At 39.7% G+C, this 22,584-nt stretch overlaps 1 protein-coding gene across 2 annotated transcripts in view; it reads left to right on the forward strand.

Annotated features, from left to right (window-relative positions):
• The first annotated feature begins 1,401 nt into the window (after nucleotides 1–1,401).
• gabrb2b (gamma-aminobutyric acid type A receptor subunit beta2b) overlaps nucleotides 1,402–22,584 on the forward strand; it is a 36,901-nt gene continuing 15,718 nt past the window's right edge. The window contains exons 1-4 of one of the 2 annotated variants that reach the window (XM_008332922.3): nucleotides 1,402–2,826; nucleotides 2,949–3,046; nucleotides 3,758–3,825; nucleotides 16,815–17,035. In XM_008332922.3, coding sequence (XP_008331144.1) covers nucleotides 2,744–2,826; nucleotides 2,949–3,046; nucleotides 3,758–3,825; nucleotides 16,815–17,035 — 470 coding nt within the window. In that variant the 5' untranslated portion in view covers nucleotides 1,402–2,743. Of the gene's footprint in view, nucleotides 2,827–2,948; nucleotides 3,047–3,757; nucleotides 3,826–11,071; nucleotides 14,638–16,814; nucleotides 17,036–22,584 lie in introns of those variants that run through there. The other variant, XM_025065674.1, reaches the window with a different exon arrangement.

Here is a 22,584-nt window from a genome sequence, read left to right on the forward strand (position 1 = left end):
GTTTTTCACCGGTGTTTTCCAGCTTTTAAACATACGTATTTACATGATGCAATAATTCACACTGACCTAAATTAAAGTCTGGAACAGATAAATAGGATCATGAATGGTTTCATCTGAGCAATGCTCTTAAATTACTGCATGTGTCATCATCAGCAAATAAATTGTGTTGGTGTGGTTGGTAGCTGTGTTACAGAGTCGTGTAATCAAATGCACAGGTAATGTACAGTGTAACAATGCAGCTGAGTCAAAGTCTTTTCACTGATAAAACAACTAGAACTGCCTGTTTTCTTCTTTCAGACATTTAAATGGATTTTGTCTGTTGTTGTCTCTTCTCCAACACTTTCTTCTATTAATTTATGACAAGCTTCTAATGGCTACATCTGTAGACAGCACTGCTCTTCAATCAGTACAAACCAATGTCTCCATTTTCTTTTGTATCTGTTTTAGTGGGAAAAACCCAAACTGACCCATCGCTCTCCCTGTCTTTGGATTTTGCCGCTGACTTTAATTGTAATTACTGGTTGGTGTAGCAAACATGTCTTCTGATTGCATCACAGTGTGTAACATCACTATTTATTTTCATGTCCTCTTACAGTCAACAGCAGGTTTTCAAGTCATCAACAAAGGTTGCAGCCATCTGTTGGCACCGTGAGGCGTCAATTACTTCCAGTGGTTCAGGAAGTTGAATAAAATTTTTTACCAAATTTCAGAAAAAAAAGTGATTTATTTTCTTTAGTCTGTCTTCCACCAGTGACACACTCCTTCGCCTTGTGTTACTTTAAACGCTGAAGTGTTTTACTTGAAGTCATGGATGGACGACAGAATAGACAGATGGAAGCAAAGACAAGTAGACAGGTTACAGGAGAGTGTTCATGTCAGTACATACGTATAAGACACGTCTCCCCGTTATGGCCATTTGCTTTGGCTTAAAGCCCTGCCATCTCAGCAGGGCTGTGTGGATATCAGACAGTTGATCTATGGGAGGTGTCACCTGCTGGGAACAGACCAGGTGCAAACTCCACAGTAAAAGCACAAGCTGCGGGGGTTTATTAATCACTGCCTAGTAATCCTGGCATTTTCTCCTCAGCACCATCCATCTAGACGAGCGTGATATGTGTGAACACACCGGTGTACTTGTTCTGTTACAATGACAGTATTTAACCTTTTGTCATGACTGAACATGTTTGAGGACAGTCCTTCTTTAATGACAAATGCTATGGACAAAGAGTGAATTATTGATGTGTCATTATATTCATGTAGTATATAAAATACTTGTACACATATATATTTAAGTATTATTTAAGTAACCATACTGTGACCATAAATTCCATTATTCTTCTTTTCATGTTCCTCTCATTTATCTACATTTTAACAGTCAAGTTCCATTTTTAAAAAAGCTGACTTGGAAAACTGCAGTGTTGTGGAATTAATATTATAATTATATAATAAGTTAATTATTTTTCCCTCTGGGTAAAAACACTGGGGAAAGCAAACGACAATTTAAAGAGGAACACAAGAGTGTGTTAGGGTTATTTCACAGTACATCAGATTTGAAAACCACATTTCTTTGTCATATCTTATGGTTTTAAGTACCATTTATAGCGCCCCCCTTTGGCCATTTTCTTTGTTGAATCAAGTCTGTATTTGTAAATGTTTAAGACAACACTCAGCTTTACGTGGTACTCCTGTGTTCATTGATGCTTTCACTGAAGCCTATATAAAGCATCCACCCAGTGGGATCACTCGTGCACATTCTTTTCTCTATTATCAGAACGGGAGTCCCACACAGGGCTCCTTTTCTTCGGCCCCCGACCCCTTTGATCCCACCACATCGTGATGACTCGTGTCTGAGTTTACAGAGAAGCTCACGTCCTGCTCACCAGTGCGTGGACTCACAGGCGTACATGGCTGTGAGAGATGTGCTGAGTGCATGTAGGCTGCTGCTCTGCTCCATGTATCCCACGTCCAACCCCAAGGCACTGCGCTGGCACAGCGACTCTCACTTGTTAAGACACGCTTTTCTTTAGAGGCCCGAGTGCGTGGAAATCGATGAGTGAGCAAATGTTAGTGTTATCATGCATCGAAAGCGGGGGCTGCTAAATGTTGTCTGTGTGGCAGGGAATCGCTGAAGTCACCGAATTCAGCACCATGGACAGAACCACTTGCTAATAAAGTGGTCGCGAGAGTTTTTTTCTTTCTTTTTTCTTTCTTTACTTATATTTAAATCATTTTTATTTTATTTTATTTTTACATATATTTGAATTATCATCAAATATAATTTAATTATTCTATCGTGTTCGCTTACACGTAAACTTCAACAGGAGGCATCCTGTCCAGATTAAAGGGTAGTGGCGTGAAGTGCCTTGCTCAAAGACTGCAGATGACGAGGGTTTGAGCAACGGTGAAACATACACGCCCACATTTTCACTTTTTTCACATTTCCATGACGAGAACAGCCGGCTTCCTTAACCCGACTGCCGCCTGTCAAACAGCCAAATTGGACATAATAAAGGGGAGACACCAGTGCTTGAATAACTTGTTGTCCCGTTTCTCCTTTAAATCTCCCCTGGCTGGGTACTACCTCTGCCAATACCAGCAGCAGCAGCAGGAGCAGCAGCAGCAGTGCTACATCTTGATGTTGTGGTCGGAAATACGCATGCGCCCGGCATTGGAATTACTGCACTGGGAAGAATAAGTTGGACGCCGTCGGTCCTTACTAAAAGAAAAAACACACAGCCTAAGTATGGCAGTGCTCAGAAGGAAAATAATGGGGTGTTTTTGCGCCTGGTTGTTCCTCCTCCTCGTGGCTGTGGTGTGTTCCCAAAGGTAAGTGGAACGGTCGGAGAAGGCTCACTCATTTCAAGTGTGACAGTGTTGCAGAAACATTCGGGCACATGCATGTTTTCTGTTTAAAACCTGATGTTCTCTCTTCTTTCTGTCTCTCGTAGTGCAAGCGTCAATGACCCTAGCAATATGTCCGTGGTTAAAGAAACAGTGGATCGGCTGCTGAAAGGTTATGACATACGGTTGAGGCCAGATTTCGGAGGTAAATCAACTCGTTTTCATCTCAAACTTTGTGCCTTGTCACTCTGTCTGATGGCACCCGTGTTTAAATCACCAAAGACAGCCGGGGATAACTCAATTAGGCTTCGCTGTTACGGAAAGTAAAAGGGAGACAGCTCATTTCGGCGTCTGCAGGTGCCACATTCTGACGCTCAGTGTGATACACTCGAGGCTGAATATGTCAAATCAGCCCAGAGTAGCGACATGATGAGGGAACACACGGGTGATCTCCGTCAAAGATGAATATTGATGAAAAAACACACATCCTCACACGCACTCACACACACTCCAGCTCCTTCTCATTTTGTCGACTGATAAATTATCACAGTGAAAAGGTGGCTGTCAACTCCCGCGGCGTTATGATGGGATTTTTAGACAAATTGATGTCCATTCTTGTTTATATTTATGCTTCATTTTACAGGGGTTTTACAGCCAGCGACATGTGTTTAGCTGAAGGTGATTTATTGTCAACAACTTTTAGGGGAATTACCTGCACTAATCCCGAGCCGAGATAAACCCCTGTGCCTGTGAACTATGAGTGGACTGACAGCAGCTGAAATCACAATTGTTGATCTGTTTGTTTTATCACGCACACGTTATATTTATATATAAGCATTTTTTGAGTGAGGCAAAATTCAAAATGATTGCTGTTTATTTATCTATTTGTCTGTTTATTTGTTGTGTCCTGTCCCAGGTCCTCCGGTTGGTGTGGGGATGAATATAGACATAGCCAGTATAGACATGGTATCAGAAGTAAATATGGTAAGTGTTCCATTATAACTTCTCACTTTCACAATAGCCTTCCTCTTCTGTGTTGCCCACACTCCTCCTCACCCCACCCCACCCCTCCTGCTGCACGAGTTAGTGGGGGAAATACCCACCCCAAAACACCGGGGAACCCCCCAGCCCCCTTTCTCTTAATGCAGTTTTCCTCCACCATTTTCAGCTATAATAATCGACCTGTGTATTCAAGTAACCCGAAGTCACTGTTTATATTGATTAATGTTTAAGGGTAAGAGATAATGAGTTGAACCCCCTGGGGAGTTCAGGGACCGTTGGACACCGATGTCCTGATAAGGTGATGGCTGCTTTCATCGGCTGGGTAGATCTCATATCTCAGAATCTCACATTTTTCACAAAAACAACCAATTTATGGAGATAACAGTTAATCATCTCTCACATGCCTTAAGGGGACGCTGAAAGCTCAATCGTGGCAATATTCTCATCTTGAAAGCATCATACATTCGTTGCCTAAGGAGACATTTGGATGTCTTTGGATGTCAATGTTGGTGAGCAGCGAGCGCTCCAGTGACAGAGGAAGAACTTGAGGAGCTGCGGTTATGACTGTGTTGAAGTTTTGCTTCATACAAGTGCACCTCCTAGTGAATTAATGTTAGAATTGCACCACATTTGGCACAGGGTGAGTCTGCATCATGGCTTTGTTAGGTTAAAAAAGGGCTTAATATTTTTGCTAATATGTGTGGGATTTTGTTGCTGTTTTATGGTTTTTTTCTAACCTAAATTAATATTTTAAAATATGAATCATGGCTTTGGTCCCAATACTGTTGTGTTTGTCCCACTGTTTTTTTGTTTTTCCTTTTTCTGCTTTATGCAGATGTGCCCTGGTTTTGCAGTTATTTTGGTGTTAATGTGCTGTGAGTTGTATTGTCATTTCAGCAGATGATTGTTGTGTGAAATATTTTTGGCAGCAGCACCCAAAGGCGTTGCTCATGTTGTCTTTGTGCTCAGTGGAATATGTTCAAAAGAAGAGATGAGAAACCAGATGATGCTGCGTGTGTTCCATGGCTACACACAGAAGAGCTACACAACCACATACACACACACACACACACAGCCAGTACACAGAAACAGTGCAGTTACACACAGCCCATCACGTTGGCACTGAGTGCTAGTTGCAATTTTCCCCACGTAATTCAAAGCAGAAGCGGTAAACTGGCCTTATATGGTATCCGTGCATATCCAATAAGGGTCTGCTGGTATGTTATAAACACTGCTCTTACATGAATGGGATCTATATTTAACATTTGAGTACAAACATTGCATATGATGACATTTATGTCTACATCTAAAGCTCCTAACGAGAAAAGCATTTTAATCCAATACATTCAAATCCTGTTGGCTTGCTGCAATTGAACAGATCCTATAAGGAGGAGACTTAAGTCGTAACATGGAACGTGGAACTGTACAGCCAGACGTATTAGCCTTGATGTCACAGTTTGAGATCTATGTTTTAAAAGTGAGCCAAAAGCAAATGATAAATATTTTATTCCTTTTATCACTAGGAATAGTGGAAAAAAAAAAAACCACTGCATGATAATACCATGTAATTGGCGGCTAAGGTTTGTACTTTCTACAAAGACAGTGCTGCTCAGCTTCTTTGATCATCAAATTCTTTTGTTAGGTCTTGGCCTCTGAACAGGCTTTATTACGAAAGGGGAAGCGATGCCACCTGACCCATTGGATCCCCATGAAAAGATGAGGACATATGTGTTCCTAATGGTTTCAGCATCTTTGATCCGCTCCCTTCCTATAAATGTAACCACTCTTCAGGATGGCAGCTGGTGTAGAAGCACTTTCCTCTCTTCCATTTCCTCTCCCCCATCTGGCTCTCTGTCTGCCACTTATTTTGGTGTGAGGATAGAGCCACCCTGTGTACTTTCTTTAGTGAACAGATAAGGCACATGGGTGCAGATAATGGAGAGATGCCACTGAGGAATGTATCCAACTGAGCCCCATTAGCCATTAGCGAAGTTGTACAGCCATGATTGGTTGTTTTGGTTGAATTAAAATATGATCTGGTTTCACTCTGCTGCACCATGGCTTACACCCTGCCGTACAAAACAAACAGACTGACTGGTTACCCTGGGCTGGTTTAACACACTGTAGGACTGTATTTAAGAATAACACAGACCTTTGGGTAACTCATGATGAGTCAACAACCAATGTAGGCCTTTGGTTTTGGTGACATAATCAAATCAGTAGCTCGAATGTATTGATTATACTTGTAGTGTTCTTTCTAAAAGGGCTTAGCTAAGGCTGAGTCATGACTATATACTTTTGATATGCTTCCTCATAGTGTCAGTGTTCTGTCCTGAGTCATATTGCATGTGAAACACGTCATTCTACAACTGTGGCTGGTGTTTATGACAATCCTTGCTGGTCACAGCTTTAGCCTCCAGGGGGGAAGAGGGATATACTGGAATTATGTAGAACTGTGGTGGGCCACGCAGTGAAGGAGTGGATATTGCTCAGTGGTTTGATTGCTGTTGGTAACTGATAGTTTTCTACAGTGTATGAAGGTTATATGTTATCCACTAATTCATTTAAATTGTTGTTCCTACACGTGGCTCTGCTTTGGAAAAACTAGGGTTCAAACCCCCGGATCTGTAGCTCTTCTTTCTTCACTTATTATGGTAATTATGCTCTTTTACCTCCCCCACCCACACACCACTACTTTGGATTTTAGTGCCAGCTTCTACTTTGATGCATTACTGGCATCTCCAGAGTCATGTGTCATCTCTGAAGAAGCCCTTGGAAACATGAGGGGGAAAAAAGAGAAAATACAGACAGTGGGTGGTGTCCCTGCAGATTACCTGACCTCTTCTTTTGGTCTATTCAAAATGGATTTGTAATATTCCTTCATAAGTATTTTACTTAACCTCCTGGGGTAACAGTTTTCTCACTAGCAGAAATACTGGTGTGTAAGGACAACCCAAAGTTTGTCTCCTCTTCCAGGAGGCAAAAATACCATTATTGATGCTCATAAAGGTCAAGAGGAACTTATTGATTGGACTGTAATATTTAGTGGCCCAAACTCCCTTCCTCATCTCTTTCTCACACACACACACGCACACACACACACACACACCCTCTAGAGTTCACAGTTTCTCCCACATCTCACTCAGCACAGCATAAACTAGATGGGATTTCTGCTGTAAAGGCATCAAGGCCTACCGTAGACCATACATTATCCAAATGTAAGACATCATAATGGATGCTGGCGCAGACTCAAAAAAACAATTGCTTATATACAAAGAAAAAATGTTGTGGAAGCAATTATGTGGTGAAGCATGATATCTTTATCTGGACCTGAGAGCTTTACAATCTTATTAAGACTCCATCTGCAATTGTGTCTGAATGTTTGCAGCCTCGACTGTTCTATTCATGATTTTGACAAAACTGCAAATGGATGATCATAACAGCAGCCTCTAAGTTGACTTGATTTCGTTAAAACAGTTAGTGTTATACAGCATGGTCAATAATATATATTTAGTATTATGTCATAGCAGCGGTGAAAGAAAACATCACCATTTTGTCTCAGTTGAACGGTTGATGGCACCTACTGTATTGTAAGGTTATTAGTTTAACTCAATGATATCTAATAAGTGCAATTAGCAGAACTTTAAATCTTTCCATTTGGAAACTGTCGCTCATGTAGTCATTATTTTTCATTCATTATTCATTATTTTTTGTCTGTTTTGTAAGAACGGAGACTTTAACACATCGGAATTAAACTGAAAGTTGATGAAAATCTAAATCTAAATACACACACACATGTATATATACAAGTAGTACTACATAGTAAATACCAAATAAATTGCATTTTACAATAAAGACAACTTTCTGTAAAGCATATAAACACAGGGGGGAAAAGATGTAGCACATAACCTTGACACTGACAAAGAGACGTGTGTCTCTGAAGGACAGTTGTCCCCGGCCTTTCTTTTCTAGAGTGATATATTTAAGGACATCCTTTACTCCAGCAACAGAGATACATTTTTTATTTGTAATACTTTAGAATTACTATACAGTGTCAGTGCAAAAAGGACAGCAACCTTAGACCTAGGTTAATGATACTGACTACTGCAGTTGGTTGACTGTGACACTGAATGATAGATGTGGCTGTTTGTCCCTCAGACAGCAGCCTGTTCTTTGCATTTGTAAGTCTAATTTTCAAACAGCGGGGTTGTTTTGCCTTGTTATTAGTCCGATCATGACCAATCGATGTAACACCGCCTGTTTCCTATTTCAGGTAACGCTTTCTGAACTTGTCCTGTTGAGCTGATGATTTTCTTCTTCTTCTGTCACATTTGCCCCCAGAGTTCCCCCCACTTACGCTCTGTTTCACTCTTACATGCTCTGTACCTGCCTCATAATAATACAATCCCGGGGCTGTGTTTCAGCCGGGACTTGACAGAATTACAAATTGAGGTGGGTTAGTCAGATTGTTTACCATTCCAGAAGGCATCTTTCCTTTTAGTCGACCAGCTTCTAAGTTAGTTAGGCAGGAAAATGTAGATTTGAATAATAGTCCTGTGACGACTGATCATCAACATGAAAGCTAGTTGACTCTTTAGTTGCTAAAGAATACGCGACACCGACTAATCATCCTTGGATAGCAGTGACTCATCAAATGGGTCCTTATGAGTTGTCTTTGCACAGAAGCAAAATGATTACATGCTTGTGATTTCATTTACATAACTTGCAGTATTGAAAAATATATATTATATGAAAATTTCCAGGCCAAAATACCTGGGTTCTGTAAGGAATAGCTCTGCAGGAGCAGATGCCCCAAATAAGCCACTGAACTCATCAATGATTCAAAAAACGTTTTTTGCAGATCTACAGTGACATGCAGGAGGTGCACATTGTCCCCAACAAGATAAAGAATTTATTATTAATGCGATAGATATTTACCTGTTATCATCAGGGAGAAGACGCAGGAACCACTGCCCTCCCATACACACCAATCTTATAAATCCTCAGTTTGTGTGTGTGTACATTCTGCATTACTGACTATGATAATGTCTGACCCTCAGCCTATGATTGCAACAATGTACTTTCTGCTTCTACATGTCATTTTTCATGGTAGGATTGAGACCCAACGTAAACAGTTATTGGATTCAAACCAGCAACCCTCCAACTGTCTAACCACAACGCCAGAGGCTGTCTTTAGCTTTTACTGTAATATTTATATGTAATATATATAATTATAAAGTTTGTTAAAAGTCAGGCTGGACACTGAACAAGATTCACGGACTATGAACCTACCGATGCACCAGTTAGCTCTTTATAACTGACAAAATGAGGGGAAAAAACATCTAAATTTACGGAGGAGCCTGGTGTGTAAACATCTCTGCTCCATGTTGTGAAGTCAAGATAACACTCATCATTGTGCCAGACCTATTTCTGGATTGTTAATCAAGGTAACATGCACAGGCTCACACACACAGCACGACATTCTGTAAGGTGTGACTAGAGTGAGACGGCTTCATTTCAGCTCAGCCACCATCACTACCTGGTGTTATAGTGTTTTGTTTGAGCTGCTGGTTTGTGCTAATTTAGTCTTTTCTCTCTTGTGGACCATTTATCATTACAACTACAATCTTGATCTTACACGGTAAAAACCTCATTTCAAGACATTACTTAAAGTGAGATGATAAAAAAAAAAATCACATATCACGATACAAGGGTAATGATATGATATATTGCGATATTAGAGGATGACGATATAAAGTTTTTTATTGTATTTAATTGTAGGAAAAATATTAGTATAATAAACACACAATGTTGTTACATGCTTAACATCAGGTTACTAAGATTGGACCAGATGGACCTACATTTGTAAAAGGAAAAAAAGGCAAAATAAAATAAACCAAAGCCATGAATATTTGCACGGTAATTCTTGATAGAAATTGATACAGTGCTGTAAAATATTGATAAGATATTGTGAAACAAAATATTGCGATGTGAGTTTAGCTTTTGTGTTCCACTGTATTAACTCAGCTACACAGCTGATGATAAATATACTTAGAAAGGAAAAAAAGAACCTCTTATATTGCCTTATTGGAATATAACTTTATAAATCTGGACATGTAATTTACTTTACGAAGCCACTGCGTGTATGAGAGAAGTCAAAAATATCTGGGACAAATAAAAATAAAAGAAAAAGTCTTTGTTTATGAAAATAACAGCAGTATTTCTCTACATACGCTCCGTTTAGGTCTAGATACGTCTGCAGGCTTTGTTTCCATTGGGGAATTTATTTTTGCAGAATTCCAGGGGAAGTCTTTCTCACCAGCTTCTTTGTCTTGTTCGATGAATGGAGTCTCTTTAAAATGTCCTTTTGGAATATTTTGCTAAGTTTTAACTCAAGATCAGTGTAAAAGATATTAATGTTTGTTTAAGGTTTGAAGGCGCTTCATGGAGAGGTAATCGCAACTGTTCAAAATATGGATCTGTCTTAGAACTTTATGACTCACCCTTGTAGATTATAAATGCATCTGCATTCAAACTTCAGTTACAGGTCAGGAAGGTGTTTTTAATCCACAGTCTAAAGTAACATACACTCATCTAACAGATTAGACTCTGAGCAGCGTTTCTCACACCGTGGAGCCGTCCTATCTTCAGAGCCTGTGTAATTAGTCATGTGGGTCACTGTGATTCGCCTCATGTCTGGCACCAGCCAAAAGTACGCAGCATGAGAAGACTCATACTGCTAGCTGTCAATGAAGCACAGGGCTGGATTTTACTTTATCGCAGCTTGTCAAAACAGCAGAACCTGATAATGGCCGTGCAACAGCGGTTGCGGGTGTGGATTGGTTTTCACAGTTACTGAACATGACACCGAGAGCTGATAATGGGCTGTTGTTGAGAGGGGCAGCGCAGCAGTACTTCTATCTTCCCTTCGTTGTCTTTAGCTATGTCCATATTTCACTTGTTATCATACTATAATGGTATTCAGCAGTGTCAGTCATGAAGGTTACATATTGACTCTACATGTCTTTTCTCTAAAAGTCCTTGTACATTTTTTTATGGTGGAATATATTACCTATGAAATAATTTTTTTTTAAAAATAATACATTTTATCCAAAGTGACTTATAAGATGAGGATAAACAATCAGGTCACATAAAGGAACTCTTGAAAGGAGACCAGTAAGTTAGGAAACAGGTCCTGAAAGAGATACAGGAGGGTAGGAGAGGACAGGAGGTGCTCTCTAAAGAGCTGAGTCTTCAAGAGGTTCTTGAAGACAGGCAGACTGTTCTGGTAGTGCTTGGTAGGTCATTCCACCAGTGTGGAAGGACCCATGAAAAGAGCTGATGTTGACTGCACTGAATGTTAATGTTTGCCTTTCAAGTCAAAAAGAGGAGTTGCAGATGAAAGAGTTTTAATCCTTTCGGAATAAATATGTACTTTTTCTTTTCTAACTTCCATTTTACCAGAATGTTTGAACTCAGGATGTGATTATGTCTAGGAGATAAAGGGTATGATTAAACAACAGGCTTAATGCAGCTTTGAAACTCTTTATCCTAACTTTAAGAAGAAGAAGAAGTTGTGGATTTCAATGGATTATAAAGTGGACGGAAATTTGATCAAAACTGAATTTGAGGCTGAAAACAATAGTCACCAACCAGTTTTGTGTAAAAGCCCATGCTGCAGATATGTGATCGATCCATAGCTGCCAATATATTGTATTATCTCATTGCTGCCAATGTGAAGATATTCTCTCTGTGTGTGTCTCAGTACACAGTCTGAATAGCAATCAGGTTCCCTTTCCTTACATAATGCATGAGACGTGGGACTCCTTCAGTCGATTGGTGTATGATTTTTATATGTTTGGTGTGTGTGTGAGAAGGGGTCAAAGTAAGTTGACCAAAGCTATAGCAGGACCAAAGAAAAAACCAACAGGTGCACCAACACGTGTGTGTGCATGCAGCCCTCATGAGGAAAATTAAGTGGGCCAAATGACGTGGAAGCAGAACTGCTGAGTTTTTTCCAACCTCCCATCTCAGCTGACAGCTCGAGCCTCCATCAACTTCCTCCAACGTTCCAGTGGAATTCAGAAGCAACCTAATAATTTTCATTCTGCTCTGCCCTATCTTTCCTTCCCCATCAGCCCCCCCACACCCCACTGTCTAAATTGCCATTCCACTCTACTCCTCTCCAGGGACACAAAAGGGCCTGCAGATGTTCCGATCGACTCTAATAAATTGTATGTAGTCAGTTAAGCAGAGCGACTGCCTACTGGCAAAGCTGCAAACCTTTGAGGAAAAAAAAAGGGTCCCTCTAAATTTGATTCACCTTGAGCAGAGAAGTGTCTTGAAAGCGATGTCTAAGACAGAGTAAATAATGTGTGTATGGGAGAAGTGGGGAGGAAAGAGAGAGACAACAGAAGACAATAAGAAAGACAGAGCTGGGCTGTCGTGATCAGTGAGGTCACCCAAAGTACAGGCAAACAAGCAGGGTTCAGTTTTTACACCATTTGTGATCCAACTCGGCTCAAAGTGAGGATCATGAAGGACCGTGTACTGGAAGCTCCTGTCAGAGTCATGTCCTTGCTTAAATTTAGTTCAAACACCAGCGGCAGTTGCTGGTACGTAAGAGAGGGAAAGATTATTTCAGGCCCAGCTTTTGAAGTTTAAATTCCACTTCATGTTTCTTTTGCAGTGCTTCAGAAAAGCCCGATCTCCCACGGTTTTTGAAATGTAACAGTTTTTGAGAAAAATGTCAAACTCACGATGGAATAGTACATTATCACAAACTCTCTCAGTTACATACTCATGAAATACCCACATAAACGAAGGTACAGTCAGAGTCAATTCAAGAATGAGTTGTCAAATAAAGCGTGGTCAGATGGCAATATTGATATCATAATCTGTGCCTCCATAGATAAAATCACACCAGAAAGAAAAGAAATAATCTGGGATAAAAGCTAATTCTGAATGAACTAGTTTCATAACTGATGGACTTTATCTGATGATGAACTGTAGAATAGACAGTTTAGATTTGACAGCTTATTTTAGAAAAGGCAGATCTCCCCTTGTTGCCCTTATAGTGCCCAGTAGATTTGTTGGTCTGTTGGGTAAGGTATGTCCTTGTACCAGTTCAAATTTACATGAATGCACCTGCCATAGAGTGTTGTTTGAGGATTGTGGTAAAGTCTGTTCAGACATATGTTCTCCCTCTAAACTGTTATGTGACAATCCATATGCCATACAAGAAGAAAAAACAAAAACAACAATGTCATTTATTTTGGAGGAAATGGGCCAAACCAAACCCCTGCAGCAGCCCCTCGTATGCAGATTTAATACACACAGCGCGCAAGCTGTTCCAGATCCAGAGCTGTATCCCGGAGACTGCGCACATCTCTCCAGAGACCAGGGACTATACTGTATGTCACTCAGCTCAGTAAGGATTGGCATGTTTATTATTAGGTCTCTTTGCAAATTCTGCGCTCTATGCAGGATTGCTCATGTCCTGTCCCCAGCGGCTTAAGGCCCAAGCGAGAGAGAAAATTCAAAGCACACTTGTTGTTGCAGCGCTCCCCAGAGGTAGGAAAGCAGGTGGATGATAGAGTGCAGTACAGACGTATGACCTGGGCAGTGATTAGATCACATTTCTAGGGCATTTTGAGGAGAAGCGGATGAGGCAGTGGCTGAGGATCCAGAGACTGGAAGCATTAGGATTCAGTCCAGGACTGCAGCCACAGAGCAACAGAAATAATTTAAGGTCACAAATACAGCCCTCCCATTCACTACCTCATAGTCGAGTCAGTGAGTTGCTGTGTGTATTTGGATTAGCAGAATAGTTGTAATTCATGAAGAGAAAAAGAAAGACCAGATAAAAAAAAGAGCCATGAAAGAAGAGGGCAATGAAAAAGAAAAAAAAGGTCAGAGAGTGAGAGAGGTTATAGCTGTGTTTAAATCAGTGACTGGAAATGAAGAGTAGTGAGAATAATTGCAATTTGCATCACTATACTTTGAAGAGTTATATAGTATGAAACTGAAAGAGATCTCTGGTTGCATTTCTCTGTTTATATTTTACATCTTATTAAAGTTGGTTGCACAGTGTGCAGTGGGAGTAAAGCAGCCAGAGCAGAACAGAGGGCGACGAGAAACGGCTAAGTCCTGCTCTGCTTCAATGGTCATCGGTTTGTTATTCAGAAATTGGCAATTTACCCCGAAACTCTTGTACAAGTTGTTGTTTTTTGTTTAAATACCATCTCAACACCCGCTGTACGACTGTGGAGGCTTCAACCTCAGGACAGGAAGTCAGTCTGCGGCTGACTGACAATTGACGAGTTTTAAGGACCTCTATGGATCTGACCAACTCTATGAAGTAAAATTTTGAGTTTTACTTTTGTATATTTTTGTTTAACTATTTACTCACTATTACTATTAATTATTTAAACACTTGGATTAGTCACACATAGGAATGTTGATTTATCTCGATTAACACTGATTAATCTAGTTAATCAGATTAAACATTTCGGTTGTCTGACTGTTTAAACATGAATTAGCGTCATATGCTTTGTTCTCGGAATGCGGAACGACTTTTGCTTCTCACACACAGTGTGAAATTTTGAAAGGATAGAAGAAAAGAGCTGCCGGAGAACCTCTCAGGTCAAGTGTCCAGCAGTTCAGCTGAGTCAGCAGAGTCAGCAGAGTCAGGAGAAAGGATCACCACATTCTCCACTGGCAGTAAAACACACCTTGCTGGGCCTCTGATGGTGATGAGGCAGGGTTACGTGTGGGGTCGGAGCTCACACAGAGGTCAGTGTGTTCTTTTCAATGCAAGAGCATTCTGAGGGCTGGAGCCAATGCAGTAGCCATGGAGCAAAGGCAGGGGGCTCCCTAGACAGTTCACCAGACTATAGAAAAGCCACATGTACAGTAGAGACAGTTAATTTGTCCACATCACACCTCTCCAACAGTGTTATGTATCGACTAACACTTATTCTGACTGTTGTGATGACAGCCTGCAACCACTGAGCTTTTATGATTAAACTGTTGACGACAGAATAAATGTAGATTCTGTTCAGTATCTTTGTATCTGTTTTTATAAGAATTAAAGAACAACTTCGATCAGGATTCTCACATCTTCTCATCAGGTCTTGAATAAAACGCAGAGACTGTCCTGGGAGGTGTGTGTGTGTGGCAGCATGGTTGAAGGCTTTAACAAATGTTGTCCATTATAATTGCTGCAGGGATTCCAGTAATGAAATAAACATAACGTTAATTAATTTTGCAAACAGCACTGTGACACGGAGGAAGGAAAATGCATTCTGCAGAGAAGCCGTATGAACAATATATGATAAGAGTGGAAACAGTGATGTATATAAAGTGTCGTTTGCAGAAATCTGTATGAATATCGTGTTATTTAACAATATGTTCTGGCTTCTCTCCATTATTGTATGTGGCAACAGGACAAACACAGAGTTCCATAATTATATTTAAATTTTCTGAAAATAAATATTTGTTTCCCTTAAAGAATCCAGCACTAAGATGAAACAATATTAACATTTTGCTCATGTGTGGCCTCTGGTTCACTATAAATAGCTTTAAAAAGTCAATTATGAGTTGATAATCTTTCAAAGACATTTACCGAGTTTTTACCAACATCACGTCGTGATGATCCCTGATGAAGGGAAAATAGTCCAATAAAAAAAAAATTAAAATCTATTTCCAGTCCAATTATGGTGCATGGGTTTAGAATTGCCACTCTGCTATTTATGACTTTAAAACGGCTCACCCGTTTACTCTCCTGCTTGTCAGCACTGCAAGCAATTAATGATATAAACAACAGCAATAACAACATGACAAAATCTATTTAGGTCAAACACAGATTTCAGTGAAAAAACCCATAATGCTGTGAGAAGTGAGATCTGTGGCCAACAGAAAAATGCAAAATGTATGTTCAGACTTTCTGCCAGGATGTGGACGTGCCACTCATGACAAAAAATAAATTCCTAAGACAGGAATGTCATCTCACTTTATTTTTTCACTTCATTTATTTTCATAAATAATGGGTCTAATTTGAGCTGCTGGCTTTAACAATGTCCTGGAGTTACTCCCATGGAATTTTACTGCCAATTTTCCAAATCTTTTTGATTATAAAAAATTACACAAATTATTTTAGATTTACTTTCTTAAAGCAATGATTCTTTTTTTTCAACACTAAACCAATTCTGAGCCTGAATTAAAACACAACTGATGGCTGCATGAAAACTGAATTTTTTTTTACTGAATTTGTTTAGTCTCAGACCTTTGCCACTAACTGTGGCAATTAGTCACACACTTACAAAGCTATCAGACGTTATAATGTGCAGTTAAATGACAATTTAACATGATGTTTGGGAGAAGCGAATCCACTAAAGAAAAATACATTTCTGGCTTTGCTTTGCTGCCCCCGCGACCCGGTAACGGATAAGTGGATGAACATGGATGGATGGATTTTGTCATATAATTTCTTTACCATCTTCTAATCTTCTGACACTGAAATTCTGCTGATTTTCCTATGAAATACAATTCTGTGAAATTTCTGGAATGTGGTGGGAAAAAAACAAACAAACATTGGAAATAAATGTAATTCCCCTGCTGCACCAGCTACGCACCTCCTACCCGGGTCCCTCCCCACACTTTGGGAACCACTGCCTTAACCATTTGTCTTACTGCACTTCACACATACTGTACACCCTCTGTCTCTGTCTGCCCACCTTGTTGTTTTGTGTATCGTAAGAATGTTTACTCTGTGGCTGCTGTTGTGTTTACTTCAACATAATATTGAAGTCATTTGCAATAGAAACAAACAAGCTTTGTAAAATCTTTTCTCCACCTCTCTCCCTCTGTCACTCTGCTCCTGCTCTGGTTTCTCTCTCTCTCTCTCTCTTTCTCTCTCTCTCTCTCTCTCCCTCCTTCTGTCCTCTGGTGCTCCCTCTCTGCACTTACAGGACTACACTCTGACCATGTACTTCCAGCAGGCTTGGCGAGACAAGCGGCTGTCCTACTCTGAGATGCCACTGAATCTGACCTTAGATAACCGAGTGGCGGACCAGCTCTGGGTCCCCGACACCTACTTCCTCAACGACAAGAAATCGTTTGTGCACGGCGTCACAGTGAAAAACAGAATGATTCGACTCCACCCTGACGGAACCGTACTGTACGGTCTAAGGTGAGATTTTAATCTGAACAGAAACGACACCGTCACCTCCTCAAAGCCAGTATGGACGTGTTGTATTTTAAACAAGTGAATAAAAACTACCATTACATGCTGCAGCAGCAGGGTCGTGGAAAATAACAGGCCGCACTAATGGCACTAATTTCTACTTCATATTGTCAAACACCTCCCACATGATCTTTTCCACATCTTTATTTTAGGACGTGAGCAGAAGAAGAAAACACAATAACACACTGTAACAGGAAACAACAGCTACAGTGAGTTCAGTCATTAATCACCTGGAACAGAACAGAATAAAGTGAACTTCTGGCAGTGAACTGTCTAACTGTTGTACTAATTGTTGTACTAATGCATCCATGTTCAGATTTAATTAGTAGGGCTGACAAAAACCCAAAGATGTGTTCATGGTGATACTCAATTGTGATTAATCCGATAGAAAGAAATATAGACCATGTTAACGCATTCAAACACCTGGGCAAAAGGACAAGACCCAAGGCCCATCCACCAGACTAGCCGTGAACTGATATACAGTCAATAAACCTCTTGTTATTTGAACACATTGTGGGAAAAGTTTTTTGTTCAACTGAAGTATGAGAGTTTAAAATACCATCTCAACACAAAGTGTTTATGCAGACTTGAGCTTCAGATCAGATTCCTGACTACTGTCAGACCAGCTTCATCGAGTCTAAGGCGGTAAATAAGACCACGACTGACACAGTTGTCAAACGGATCCCGAGGGACCGTAGACTGATTAATATTGTTGATGACCAAAGTTTTAAAAGCAATTCCTGTGAGTACTACTGCGAGTCACCGTCATATTGAAGAGTACGGACTAAAACCCACCAACGTCATAAAGTGAATTTTTGAGGGGTTTTTTTGATAAAAAATAGATTAAACTCCATGAATCACGATGAATCGTGATTAATCCACAGGGAACTTTGATGAATCAGATTAATAGTTTGAACCTTTTGACAGATAAAAATAAGCTTCTTTTTTTTGTCTAATTACATGCATTCTGTTACGATTGATGTCAGACTACAGAGTAGATCAGAGAATACTGGTGAAAGTCAGTTCTCCGTTACCACAGTTACAGGCCATCCCATAGTTTGCTTGGTGTGTTTCCAAGTTAACATGATGACAACACACTTCTCCCACCTCGCTGTTGTCTCATCAGTTCATTTTGCAAACAGGCCTCTGATGTCTAATCTCTATTTAAAAGGGTTATTAAAAACCATAACATCTTAATGACCATCGTAGCAGTGGAGCGGCAGCGTTGATGGTGAATGAAATTAAATCTGGAGAAAATGAGTCAATCGGTGCAACATTGTTTTACAAAACAACTGCCATGGTGTCGAGCATATTCTCTTTATTTCACAATTTAAATCTCGTTTCCCAAACTGACGTCACGGTGAAAGGGACCGTCTGTGGACAGAAGCTGCAGAGACGACTGCAGTTGTTTGATCACTGCAGAACTCGTGTGTTTATCACATCTTCAAAAATTAATCAGAGCCAAAAATTAACAACAGAACAGCAGGAGGCTCTGTGGATTTCAATACAAAGAGATTGAACATATTTGACTCGGGTCACTTGAGTTAAATGCAGTGTCGCTCCAACATTAAATGAAATATGCAAATGTAAAATCTGAAAATGCTTTAAACTGTTTTGATTAATGCTTTTAAATGCATCATGACAGAACATGTAACTCAGAGTTATGTCAAATTAAATCACTCCCATTTCTCTTGTAGTTAGAATGACCAGAAAAAAATGGGGCCGGGAATAGAACCCATAATTCAACATGTGACATGTAGATAGAGTATACTTTACAGTTTATTATGGCATAGTACTGAGACACAAGAAATGTAATGTCAATAAATAAAAGTGCAAGTGAAAACTAAACTAGACGTATTATAATGCGGCGGCACAGATAATAAAATTAAACATTTTAGTAAAACTTACAGTAATGTGAATGAATATATTATTTTTTAAAAGCAAATATACTTTTGGACTGTCAGATTGAACCTCGTTTTCACTGACGGCTGTGGCCATTAACTCCAGCTACTCCTTAAAAAAAAGTGTTTTGAATAAAGATGCAGTGTATTGTGATGAGGAATATTTGAAGCAACTGCTGTATTCACTATGTGAAGTCCTGACTCACAAAGTGATCTCCAGAAGGTTAGTCATCAATTTGTTTTTGGAAAATATTTGACTCCACTCTAAGCAGATATTACTTAAAAGAAAAGGAAGTAAAAACAAACAGAAATAAAATCCCATTCACTCACTATTTCTGACTGAAGGCAGACGAGAACAACAAACTATAACTGCATGTGGTTGACTCTAAAACTAGTCAGATAAATCAAATCGATTTGACTTATTTAGTTTTCTTTCCACACCATGGAGCTCCGAAACCATTTTCTCTCCACCTGTGACAATATATAAAAATGTAAATAGCTTTCTATACAAAACATTGAGTCAACGCATTTGACAATTATTCTGTGCGTACTCTGTTGCCACCATGGTCACAACAGTAACACTTTGTGGGATGGTATTTTGAAAAGAACATTCGCATTGAGCCTGTTGATTAGCGATGTAATTGGATGAAGGCCGTCCATAGATGCTGCCAACAGCCACGTCATACACAGTACAATACACAACGCTACTGTATTTGTCACCCAACACATTACAAGGAACAATTACTGTGGGTAAAAAGGCAGCCGCCTGGACTAATACACGTTCATTCACACACATCTGTGACTGACAGCCCGTGTGTGTTTTATTATTATTATTACTTTTTTTATACACAAATCATGAAAAGACAGGAGAACAGTGCAGTATAAATGCAGGTGAAATAAATGCAATTACAGTCTGTTGGACATTCAATAAAGCTGATACTACGTGAAATACACCTTCCACCTCTAGCAGGATGCCCAGGAAAGTATTGCATATTCTAGTACTTCTGAGACATGGGTGATTACCAAAACCAGGGTTTCAAGTATTTGTTTTCTGAAACTACTGAGTCGGTGAGTTTCGTTGATTGAATGTGAATTTTACTGAACCATTATATTTAATATTGGAAAGCAATATGCAACTCGCTGTGACTTCAGCCTCAGTCAGAAGAATTATTAAAATCACTTTTTAACAGATGGGTAAACTATTAGTTTTTTTCTTCTCTGTCTGTGACTGTTTTTTTAAACAAATGATCAAGTGATCTTTTCTAGTGTCCAGAGTATTGTTCTGCTTATTTATGAAGTTTGTGATAAGATACATAAAGGTATACATTAATTTGTAAAAAAGCGTAATTGGGAAATAATTTATATCATTTGTGGATTTATTTTATATTGTAAACGTTGGAGTAATACAGAACAAGGTCACATTTTCCTATTACCCTTTTTCACTTTGAACTAAGGGATGTTGAGTGTCTAAAAAAATCCACACCTGTATTTGAAACCTTTGACCGTGTTTTCTACCATCTGTCCAAACTGGGATGTAAACCAGTGACCCTCACCATTACTGCAGTTCTTCATCCCTGCTCCCTGTCACTGTTATTTTACAGATAATAAACAAACATTTCATCCCAAAAATCTTTTTTACTCCTAATAGACACCTGCCAAACTAGAACATCCTTTTCACCCAGTGCGTTTGTAAATCTTGGCCCCAGAGCCGGAGCAATAATACAGGAGTTCCTCTAGGTGCCATAGATCATCTCAGAGCCCAGAGTAGGCTGACATTTGGCAAAAACCTTTTTCTTAAAGCAGACCCTGAACTCATGACTTATTGAAATGTTAGCTTTAAGCGATGGAGCAGGAGGATCTTGGGATATGAAATACCGCCCGGTACAGGAAGAAATAACAAATGCAGACATTTACTTTCCCAGAAACGGTGCCTTTTTTGACCAACAGTCAGGTTATTAACTCACCCTGAATGCCAATGAGTGTTGGCAACACCGGAGGCTACTTGGCTCAGGTTTGAACCCAAATCAGAGTTTGCAAGCATGGCCTTGTGGACGCAACATATGGGACACAGTTAGTGTATTTGGCAGTGTCCCCGGGCAGAATCCAAGCAACTGTGAACTGTATTTAAGAGTGAGTGATGGATGCAGCTGCGCAATTGTTGTTGGCTTATGTAAAATGTGTAAAAAATATATTTAAAAGAAAGTCTTGACTACAAAAGTTAAGAGATGGACAGCAGCTAACCAACTCTCTCTCTCTCTCTCTCTCTCTGGCTTCACTTGTCCACATGCTAATAGCAAATCTATGTAGGTCAAAAAGTTCTGAGACAAATGTTTTCCATCTTTACCATGTTCAATTTCAATAATAAATACAAAAAGACCCCCGTATCTCAGGTGTCTCCAACAACTGTTTCAACAGGTTTCTTTGACACTAAAAAATTAATACATTTAAAACTTCGAAATTTGAACAAATGCCAAATCTCTGGTCCAAATATATATATATAGATATATTTTATTTATTTGTCCTAAAACCTTTTGACCTGCCCTTATTTGAGTGATTATGAGAAGAAGTTAAAGTAAAGGACCCATTCCCACACTATTAAAATGTATTTTCTACAGAGTGCCTGTCAGAGGCCTCTCCACTGTCGTTCCCATGACACAGGGATTAATAAGAAAATGCCAGGAAGTGAAGAGTGATGGACACTTTGATTACTGTTGACACAAGTATTTAATATTAGCATCGCTAAAACTCATCAGAGAGAAATTAGTTCCGATATAAAACTGAGGTAAAGGCAGATACATTTTAAACCAATAGGCTGGAGCAACCTTCATGGCTCACCACAGGAGGTTCGAACCCCTGTGGTGAGAAATATGAAAAAGAAGGTAAACGTTAAGACTCTTCCTTGTGAACTTCTGTGTTACTAATAATGTACTGCTGTGATCATTTCCTCTCCCTCTCTCTCATTTTTTCTTTAATTTGGTAGATGCATTCTCACCTAAATGTGTTGAAGTGAATCTGATTATAGATGATTTATCAATGGTTATAAAAAGGTCAGAAAAAATGCTTTTGTCTTCATTAGACAAAAAAGAGACAAAAATGTGGGTTTTTTTTTTTTTTCTGGTGTTAATTCTGTTTATTTTCTCATTCTCCATCAAATGAGGGTTAGTCCAGAAGACAGAAGGCGGCTTTTAACATATTGCTCTGATTGATAAAAAACTGATAAATAAATTGCTAACTGCTAAGTGCTATCTAAGTGCAGTCAAGGATAGATTAGGCTAGGCCTTAAAAGATTGGCACTACAGGAGCTGCTGGTCTGAACATAGACCAGCACAGAGAGGGAGAGAGAGGGGGGGAGAGAGGGAGAGAGAGAGAGAAAGAGAGAGAGTGAAAACAAGGCCGATTATCTCAAGACTGTATAACACAGGACTGGACTTGAGATGAGCCTCTTCTCTGGCGCAGATTTATCTGCGTTGTCAGGTGTTCCTTGACAGTCACCCACCATGCTGTGGTTGCTTTTGTGGTAATTCCCTCTGTGGAAGTCAAGACCGGAGCCAGGAAACAAATGGCAGCCTATTACTCACAGTCCAGTCCTTTTAC

Source organism: Cynoglossus semilaevis, chromosome 19 (assembly GCF_000523025.1).
Source record: "Cynoglossus semilaevis isolate Cse_v1.0 chromosome 19, Cse_v1.0, whole genome shotgun sequence".
In the NCBI taxonomy this organism is placed as follows: domain Eukaryota; kingdom Metazoa; phylum Chordata; class Actinopteri; order Pleuronectiformes; family Cynoglossidae; genus Cynoglossus; species Cynoglossus semilaevis.